Genomic DNA, 9,625 nt, shown 5'->3' on the forward strand with positions numbered 1-9,625 from the left:
GTCGACGCGGACGTTGGCAGGCGACGTTTCCGAGAGCCCGATCGCTTCGAGGGCCGGCACGCCCACATCGATGAGCCACGCGCAGAGCGCGTTCCTCGCATCTTCCTCGGCGACGAGCGGGTCCAGGAGGGCTGTAAACTTGGGCTTCGTGCGCAGAATCTCAAAGATCTTTTGCGCATGCCGGAGGAGCTCGCTAGGAATTACGATGCGGTAGACTGGAATGCATCGAAGCGTGCGTACCGGACAGCGTACATGTCGGTGGACGGGTCGCGGAGGCGGTCGGGCGAGTACGTTGTGAGGGCAATGGCGAGGGCGTGGCGCGTCTCGTGGAGCATCTGCGGCACGGCTACGACGGCTCAGCACCGGCGGCGACGAGGACGACGCACGTACTGTCGGGGCCAAAGTTGGCCGCGTAGGCCTTGGCGAGGTCGTACCAATGGTCGAAGAGGAGCGCGGAGGCATCCCTAGCAGAGGTTCTTAGCGGCGCGGAGGCGAGACGCCATCGTACGACTGCTCGTACGCGGCCGTCGACTGCAGCTGCGCCTCGATGAGCGCAAACGACGTCATATTCAAAATGGCGTTGGACACGAAAGATCATCTTGGGACAAACACGTATCTCCCATTGCCCTCACCATCTCTATACTAGCTTTTTGTATGCGTGTCCACGTGGGAATTTCGCGTGCGATTGGGAAAAACACAATGTGGCGTGTCAAAGACCACGCGTTGGACAGAGAAGGCATCGAGGCGTCTCACATGCGCAGGCAGGACAGGTACAGCGCTGCGCTGGAGAGGAAGATGACGAAGTCATCAGCATACGTCGAGACTTTTTCCAGCGAACAAAACGTTTCGCTGCTGACAAGAATACGGCCACGCAACTTCAACTTGGCAATGGTCGACGCGAGCCTCGTCGTGCAGATCGTCGCGAGCCTCTCGTCCTTGTACTTGCTGCTGAGTCCGATCTCGCTCCTGCGCCAGATCTCGGTGGCGAAAACGACGGGCAGCCACGGCGTCGCGCCGCTGCTCTGGATGCACATCGCCTATGTCGTCTGGTACTCTGCTTTGCAATGTCGTCACCATCGCACATCGTGGGCTAGGCTTCTCTACAGCCTCTGCGTCGGCGTCTTCTTCCCGTACATCTCGACCAACATGATTAGCGCGCCCGTGAGCGTCGTCTACCTCGTTCTCTTTTACAAGCACAGCGCCGAGAAGACCCGACTGCGTCGAGTGTATGGCGCGACTACCGGCGGTCTCGCTACCCTCGCGGCCTACGTCGCGCTCTCGAGCGAGCCGTGGGACGCCGTGACGCGCCACGTCGGCGTCGTGGCCATCGTGTGCGCGGCAGTCATGGTCGCCGCGCCGCTCTCGGTGCTCCGCGACGTCGTGCGCACGCGGAGCAGCGCGCTCTTGCCGCGCAGGATCATGCTCGCGACGCTCGTGAGCAACGGCGCGTGGTTGCTGACGGGCCTCTTTCACGCGGACATGATCATCGTCATACCCAACGCGTTCAACCTCGGCCTCGGCCTGCTCCAGATGACGCTCTTCCTCTGGTACCCGTCATCGCCCGCCGACGCCACCGCCACGGACGCGCTCCTGCACTTTGACGCCAAAGACATTGATATCACCATGGACGTCGTGCATTAGAGGACACCAATATTGAGTTTTGCGAGCTCGAGGTCGTCATCGTCGTCATCTGTCGTCGTGTCGACGCCCTTGTAACTCGGCGGCGTCCGGTAGTAGACGCAGAGGAAGACCTGGAAGAGACCGAGGCCGAGGTTGAGGCCGTTGGGGCCATACACAAACGGGTCGCTGATCATGAGCCCAAACGTAAACCAAAGTGACGCGCAGAGTACGCCGGCGAGGATGAGGCGCAGCGGCAGCATGGCCGCAGACTTTTGCTTGACGACCGTGCCGACCGCCGCGAGCGGCGAACCAAACATGAGCGTGCACACGGCGATCCCGAGGTAGCCAATGTGGTCCGAGACATTGCGGTTGCGGAGAACGTACGCGCCGTACGCAGCGTAGACGATCGCGCCGACAACGACGGCGAGCGTTCCCACAATCTTCTGCGCGAGCACGCGCCGGTGCGGCCCGGCGTGCGTGTACATGATCGCGAGGTAGTACACGGCGAGCAGCGCATTGATGGCGTTGGTGACGACGAGCGGAAACCAGTTGACCACGAGCACGCCGTAGAGCGTCCTACGCCGCATATCAGTTCGTCGTCCCCGTGCGAGGCGGCAATACCAGATGCAGCCGTTGGCAAACATGCACAGAATGGGCAGGCTCTCGATGGGCACCTTGGCGCGGACCTTCTCCATGTCCTTGAGCGGGCTCATGGTCATGTAGATGGCCGACGCCGACGCCAGCAGCTTCACGGTCGTCACGACTGCCGGGTGCGCGAGCATCGTCCAAAAATGGAGCCAGCTGAATCTGACGTGCGCGAACCGGATCACACTCCAACCGGTAATGCTGCAGCCGGTTATTTATTAACCGGTTGATGATTCCCCGGTTATAGGATCCAAATCAACCAAACTGGACGAGTTCTTGGCCGAGCGTTCGAGACGCTTGACGTAGGACGACCCGAACGCACTGAAGCTTCCAGGGCAAATGGCCACCATCTACGTGACGCTTTGCAAGCCGATGGTCAACTCGCCTGCTCATCAGCTACAATTGTACCATACACACCAGCGACACTTCGAAGCGTTGCCCAAGGAGTGTTCTACTACGCGCAGCTATGGGAGGCGGCCAGCCGCGCTTGATGGCAGCGAGGACGCTATCCGAGTGCAGCACGAGTGCTTTGAGGAGCGAAAACATATGTGGCGAGGTTCCGCTGCGTGCATTTCATGGCGAAAGCAGTCGCGTCACTCGACATGTAGTGTATTTGGGCAATTGTGCCGCCGCCTCCAAAAATAAAAAATGGATTTCCGCGTGATTGCGTCACATTCAGCGTCGGAAACGACATGTACGCCATACACGGCGTGTGTGGACAGATATATATCTGCTACGTGGCGTTGGCGTGTCTGTGAGCTGATACTTGTCGTCGTGGGGAATAGCTCTCAGACTATTAATAATTGAAATGGTGGTATGACACCCGTTCCTGTATGTTGTGAAGCAGGCGTGACCCAAGCTTGACTCAGTGGTTTCGAAAATGCAATATTATTCAAGTCAATTCATTGCAAAATCACCCAGTGCTTAGGGATGCCGCAGATCAGCACGTTGAACCTCTGTCCATCACTAGCGACTTGTAGTGGGCCGTTACAAATGATCCCAGCATTTTCCAATATCTCTTACATTTTGGCCATGCACCGCTACGGCAGGCGTGCGGCTTGTCGACCCGAAATCGAAACTTTTGCAACCTTCTCAAATCGCTGAGATATTTTCAGGGGCGCTTTCTCTAGCTCGAGAGAGGCTGTAATGCCAACGTGCGTGGCAATCAAAGGCCTGCAAGTATTTGTTTTGAAACTCGCCAACAATTGCTGTTTTATTTCAACATAATCCATCTAGATATTCAACGCGAGACAATCAATACATGGCGCTTTCATAATTCCAGACAGACGCGTCCTTGGCCACTGAAATGATCCCAGCGTTGCGGCTCCGCGCATAGAGAGTGGTTTCGAAAATGCAATTTTATTGAAGTCAATTCTGAGCGCTTGCAACGACCGCTGCAGTCTCGTGCAGCATGCGAGCGCTTGGGTCTACGACGTTGAGGACCGATTCACTCCAACACATGGAATCCGTATCCGGACAAAATCCGGATATCAGTTCACGCACGACCTCGTCTTAAATAGTGTGAGAACCATTCAGCACAACGACGAGTAGCAGCCCACAGACGCACCAGCGCCACGTAGCAGCCGGTTATACATCTCCACACACTTCTTGAAAGACGTATATGCCATTTCCGACGCTGCACGTAGCGCCATCACGCGCCAATCCATTTTCCATTTTTCGAGGTGGTGGCAAAATTGCCAAAATACTTCACGTGACATCGCGGGGTTCCAAAGCTCCAAGGACCCCAATTCTGGCTGCCACAGTTGGCAATGGGTCTCGACCCGGTGTGCGACCAGTTTGTTTAGCGCCATCGTTGCTTGGGCACTCACATCAAACTCGAACTGCCGAGCGTCGGTTTTCAGGAAATTCGACATGCAATTTCGGTTGAAAATGCATCGAAGTCGCGGAAACCGAGGACGCCGTCTCTTTTTGTTCACGTTAAAGAGCGTGTTGCATGTGGCTGAAGGAGGCAGAGTGTGCACGATACCGCTGCGTGATTAGAGGCCTTGTATCATTATACATTATTTCGGTATAGAGAAAAACACACTATATCAAAATACTGTTTGCCGCTGTCATTTGCGCTCGCTACAGAGCTCGCACGGCGACCTCGCATAGCATTTTGGACTCCCCAAAGTATGGCCTAGTACTCTGGCAAGTATGGGAGATTTCATTATCAAACTTCATTCTGGTCGATCCGCCGGTGAGGCGGCCCGTGTTCGCCCAAATATGGTTACTTGTGGTTGTAAATGGCGAACGCCAAGAATAATAACTGGCGACGTTAGAACGACGACACCGAGGCTTCTTGGGCACTACTGATGCTGCTGCATTGTGCTCGATAAGACTCCATCAACAATCTCTACGCACATGGAATCATGAGGTATCGCTCGGTCGCAATGGAGCGTTCCTTGTCGGTCATTTTCGTCAACGCCAGGAGTTTCAGCCAATAAGAGCTACAGGACTTGCGATTTCTGGCCAATCAGAGTGGCAAGGATTCCAATCACTAGTATTCTTGCCGCGGTTCTCGGACTGATCATCGCCACCTTTCCAGGCACGTGGTACGTGGCACGCCGTGCGCAGGCCTCAGGCCGAGGCGCTCACGCGACGTCGCTGTAGATATGGCGCAGCCTATCCGTGCGTGACGAGCCACCGAGTCGGCCCTTGGCCTCGACGGCCTCTCTCGCACCGCTCGTGCACACGGAAGTGGTGCCAGCTCGCATCGATCCTCACGTCGATCGCCGAGTTGGGCGAGGATTTTTTTGCGCCTACACACAACCTAGTGGCCTGGCGCCGGCGCCGCTGACACGATGCGACTGCGCGGCGTCCGACAGCTTTCTGCTGTACCCAAGCATCCTCACCGGTCTTTTTTTTCGCCTCCATGACTGTACAGGACGATGCGACGGCGCTGGAGCTCCAGCGGCACATGATCACCATCTACACGACGCTTTGCAATCCGGCGGCCAACGCACCTGTGGCCTTGGCGGCACTCGCTCTGCTGATCAACTACGTCCGTGCCTACAACACCTCGAAGCGCGCAGTGCTTGCCCAAGGTGTGTTCTACGCGCAGCTCTGGTAGGCGGCCCTGGCACGCAGCGGCACCTCGCCGCAGGTGTTTTTGCTGCTCAAATCGCTCGGACTACATTTGGATGGCGTCCTCGCGGCCACCGAGCGCGGCTTCATTGCAAAGGCAGTCGCGTCGCTCGACGAGACGCTGCGGCAGATCGCCAAGGGCAGCAAGAACCTTTCGATTGCTGCTGTCGGTCCGCTCGTCGAAGTGTTGGCCAACGTCGCCAGCGTCGAGGACGGCCGCACCGAGCTCGGCACCAGCACGCGACTGCATGTGATCTTTGCCGACCTCTTGGCAGCGCCAATCGTACTGCAGGCGACGACGCGCTGGGTGCGTCACATGGCGTGTGCGCCCATGGGCAAGAACACACTCGTCCAGTGGCAGTCGGTGCTCGCGGCGCTCGTTACGCTTGTGGCGGCGTCCGACGTCATTGTCGCAATTCACGCGTCCTGCGCCGTTTGGTGGCTCTTTACAACAACCGGCGCGCGCTCGCGCTTCTGCAAACCCACACTGAGTGGTCTGCGAAGCTACGGGATGCGGCGACGAGCGCAGCGACGCGCCTCGACTCGGACGCGCACCGCGTCGTCGAGTCCCAGCTACGCCACATTGTGCTGCTCTTGGACGGTGTTGATGAACAAGTCGGATTGGTATCGTCCTAATCAAAGATCGCGTACTATTTAGTTGAAAGTTACCGTAGTTGTCGCTGGAACGGAGACACAGGCAAGAGTGAATTTCAGCATGGCACGACGTGGCAGATATTATTGGCGTTCGCCATTTGCAACCACAAATAGCCATATTTTAGGGTGGCTCGTCGCCCTGGCGGATCGACTAAAATGAAGTTTATAAATGAAATCGCCCATACTCTCCAGAGTGCTAAAGGGCACGTTGGGGAGTCCAAAATGCTTTGTAGCGTCGCCGTGCGAGCTCTGTAGCGAGAGAAAATGACGGCGGTAATTATAGTGTTTTTTTGCTCATTCCGAAATACTGTATGGAGTTCACACAGTGCGATATCGAGCGCACGCTGCCTCCGTCGACCACACGCAACACGCCTTATAGCATAATAAGAAAGAGATGGCGTCCTCAGTTTCCGCGATCGCAATGCATTTTCAGCCGAAATTACATGCCGCATTTCGTGAAAACCGACGCTCGGCAGTTCGAGTTTGATGTGAGCGCCCAAGCGACGACGCGGCCCAATAAACTGGTCGCACACTGGGTCGAGACACATCGCTAACTGTGGCAGCCAGAATTGGGGTCCTTGGAGCTTTAGAACCCCGTGATATCACGTGTAGTATTTGGGCAATTGAGTCGCCACGTCTAAAAATGAAAAATGGATTCCCGCATGATTGCGCCACGTTTAGCGTCGGAAACAACATGTGCACCATTCAAGGAGTGTGTGGAAAGGTATGCGTATCTGCTACGTCGCGTTGGCGCGTCTGTGGGCTGACAATCGTGGTTCTGGTATTGTGGCTTGCATAGCGCGTGGCCATTTTCACCTACAGAAAACCCTCGATTAGCAGCGATAATCGATCGTTTTATCAGATAATCGCGGCGTCACGAGACATGTGTAAAATATAAATTCTGGTGGGATAGTCTCCAAAAAACAATATTACTTTTACAAAATATACACAATACATTTGTATATTATATTTATGGTTTATCTAAAGATGTCGGGCAGTCCACCCGCTTTTGTCATTTGACACCTTGGCCCACGCCCCAAACAGGAGCGCTAACCTGAGCTCTGGCCATTGAATAGCGACGGATAATCGGAAGATTTGCATTTTCAGAAATGCAAATCTTCCGATTATCCGTCGCTATGCATTGATTAGCTGTCGCTATCCAGTGGTTAGCGATCGCGCTAGACTTTCAGCTTGGCGAAACGAAGCGCATAGATCGTGGACGGCATGCAAGGTCCTATCCACACGGCGCTTCCTCTCCATGGATCGTCTCCATAACCCAACCGCTCGCTCAACCTCGCTAACTCGGTCGGCACTTGAGCTGCGCGGTGTGCAGTGGATATCATACAGAAAAGAAGGTTGTGGAGGTGATGTATTGAGAGCATTAAGGCGTGACAAAGGCACTTGCATTGATGCCACGGTCGCCATAGCCACAGTGGTTGAATGTACGAGCGACAGCGGCGTCGGTCTGCTGCTTGTAGCACAGAGGCATCGCAATGTCAAGCACCATTTCAGGACACGAGGGAAAGACGAGTGACGCGTGTCGTTGAATCCATCGCTTGAGATTCGAGAATCCCAACTCGATGGGGTTCAGGTGCGGGCAGTACGGAGGAAGAAACACGAGAAGTGCACCAGTTTGGCTGATGGCTTCAACTAGTTCCTCGTACATGTGTATTTTAGCGTTGTCTAGCACTACAATACTATGCGGGAGCGGGTACGGGTTCAGTTGAGGCACGCCGTCTTTTAGCATGACGGCGTGGAACTTCTCGCGCGTGAAGGTCCCGTCGGTCGTTGTCCACGAGCGAAAGCCAGTGCAGTCGAGCGACGCCAAGATCGAGACGCGGTTTCCGCGGCGAAACGGCACGAAACCGATGGCCTTCTCGTTGATACCGGACCATGCGTACTTGCGGAGGGCGTCGCGACCATCCTTGGACGTCTCGTCGATAAAGAGCAGCTGGGACAGGTGTTGGTAGATCTTGGACATCACGGTGCGATAGTTATCGATCTCTTGGGGCAGCGCTTCACGGGCCATCTTTGTGAGGACCTTGCGCGAAAGCCGCAGGTCATGGCGGAGAGCGCGACAGATTGTCGACGTCGAGAAGTTCGTCACCGCGGGAAAGTGCTGGACCAGTTGGTGCTGGAGCTCGTCCAAGTAGAAGAAGGGGTTGGACTTGACGTGCGCCTTGATCCAGGCGTAGACGTCGCGGGGCCAGCGAGGGCTACGCGAGGCCGGCGGCTTGTCCATGACGGAGCCCGTCTTGTCGAAGACCCGGACCCAGCGTCGGATGCTTCATGCGGAAGGGCCGAAGAGGATCGAGATGTTCTCGGGGTCCATCTCGTACACGTAGACGAGCGACACGGTCCGCCAGCGTACCTGCTCGTGCTAAATCATTTATGCGGCGATGACTGGCGCAGGAGTAGCAAATAGTGTACAATTAAAGCAAATTCACATATAGTGTTTGCCGTGTATTCGTCGAGAGCCACAGACTGCATTTTGTATGGTGTGCATTCGACGCGATCGACGATGCACAAATAGTGTTTTCACACCATACTCGTTCACATTGATAGTGTTAAGGCTTATTTGACCGAGATAACCATTGGTTAGCGACATCATATTCTGATTGCACGATGGCTCTTCGTGTCTCGCTCCGCACATGAAACGGCGTCCTCGAGCTCAATCTCGACGACATCCGTCGCCCGCTGGGCCTTCCACCCGGCATCGATCTACTTGCGCGCGGCATAGTTGGTGGATCGTTCGTGCCCAACGTGCCCGCCGGTGAGATCACCCTTCCGGATCCGGACCACCAGCTCACTGACGACGACGAAGAGACACACTTGTAATACCCTCGTACTAGAGATAATCGAGTATATAAATTGCTTACGTGGACCCCTCTTCTTCTCTGTACTGCCGCTTCTGCGCAGAGACTACAAGGGAAGTTGACCTATTGCCAAACGTCTCGCTACTAAATCGCTACTAATCGATGGTTTGCGAGCTAACCAACGGGCAGCTCAGCCAATCACAGGGCACCGTTTCGGTCCCTCTTTTTGGCAGAGCCAGCTTATCACATTTCAGAATATATTGAATTTCGAAAGGTTTTGCGAGAAAAAAAATATTGGCGGAGCAGCCTCGATTATCGCCGACACGCGCTATGCAAGCCACAATACATGGCACTCACACTAGTTAGAATGATGGTCTGTCTCACCCGTTCCTAAATACTGTGCAGCTTCTTCAACCGACCGTTCACAAACGATCTTAAAACGGCTGCGGTAGTGGCGGCTGCGGCGGTGGCGGCTGACCACAGTAGGACGTGCTGACCTGGAAACCTGAATGGTGAATATCGTCAATGCAGCTATATATTGTATGGTGTTCTCTATGTAATACGCGAAGGTAGAAAAGGCAACATGGACTCAGACGTGCTTCTTGACTTCCATGCCGCGCGCGACGCCCTTCTCTTCGTCTTGCTGGCTCGCAAACGCATTGAAGATCTGCTCGAGCGACGTCTGGCACACCGAGTACTCTTTGAGCGCGACCGCGACCTTGTGCGCCTCCATCTTGGCAAAGACGTCCGAGAGCTTAAGCTTGGCGTCGACGCTGTCGTGGAGTTTGAAGCGGCAGTGCTCG

General features: G+C 55.3%; 3 protein-coding genes across 3 annotated transcripts; 1 reads left to right on the forward strand and 2 right to left on the reverse strand.

The window, feature by feature from the left end:
• SPRG_22261 (hypothetical protein) lies at positions 1 to 570 on the reverse strand (the record flags this gene model as incomplete). Its single annotated transcript, XM_012350208.1, has 4 exons — positions 509 to 570; positions 391 to 464; positions 241 to 346; positions 1 to 193 (listed from the first exon to the last, which is right to left on the reverse strand). Coding segments are annotated over exons 1-4 (432 nt in total), but the record flags the coding sequence as incomplete, so codon positions are not given.
• A 318-nt stretch (positions 571 to 888) lies between these two features.
• On the forward strand, positions 889 to 1,616 carry SPRG_10556 (hypothetical protein; the record flags this gene model as incomplete). The annotated part of the gene is made up of 3 exons (XM_012350203.1): positions 889 to 1,049; positions 1,095 to 1,553; positions 1,610 to 1,616. 3 exons carry the CDS (start codon positions 889 to 891, stop codon positions 1,614 to 1,616), a joined length of 627 nt encoding a protein of 208 aa, XP_012205593.1.
• Positions 1,617 to 1,622: 6 nt separating this feature from the next.
• Positions 1,623 to 2,421, reverse strand: SPRG_10557 (hypothetical protein). The gene is made up of 2 exons (XM_012350204.1): positions 2,242 to 2,421; positions 1,623 to 2,196 (listed from the first exon to the last, which is right to left on the reverse strand). The coding sequence occupies exons 1-2, from the start codon at positions 2,400 to 2,402 to the stop codon at positions 1,638 to 1,640; spliced, it is 720 nt and encodes a 239-aa protein (XP_012205594.1). The 5' UTR covers positions 2,403 to 2,421; the 3' UTR covers positions 1,623 to 1,637.
• Between the last annotated feature and the right edge of the window lie 7,204 nt (positions 2,422 to 9,625).

The sequence above is a fragment of the Saprolegnia parasitica genome, assembly GCF_000151545.1.
Source record: "Saprolegnia parasitica CBS 223.65 unplaced genomic scaffold supercont2.62, whole genome shotgun sequence".
Taxonomy (NCBI): domain Eukaryota; phylum Oomycota; class Saprolegniomycetes; order Saprolegniales; family Saprolegniaceae; genus Saprolegnia; species Saprolegnia parasitica.

What these genes read in the sequence shown, in the direction of transcription:
- SPRG_10557 (XM_012350204.1), bottom strand. Translation starts at nt 2,402, where the DNA reads ATGCTCGCGCACCCGGCAGTCGTGACGACCGTGAAGCTGCTGGCGTCG. An exon ending in TTTGCCAACGGCTGCATCTG is followed by an intron (nt 2,197 to 2,241) that starts GTATTGCCGCCT and finishes TATGCGGCGTAG; the next exon opens with GACGCTCTACGGCGTGCTCG.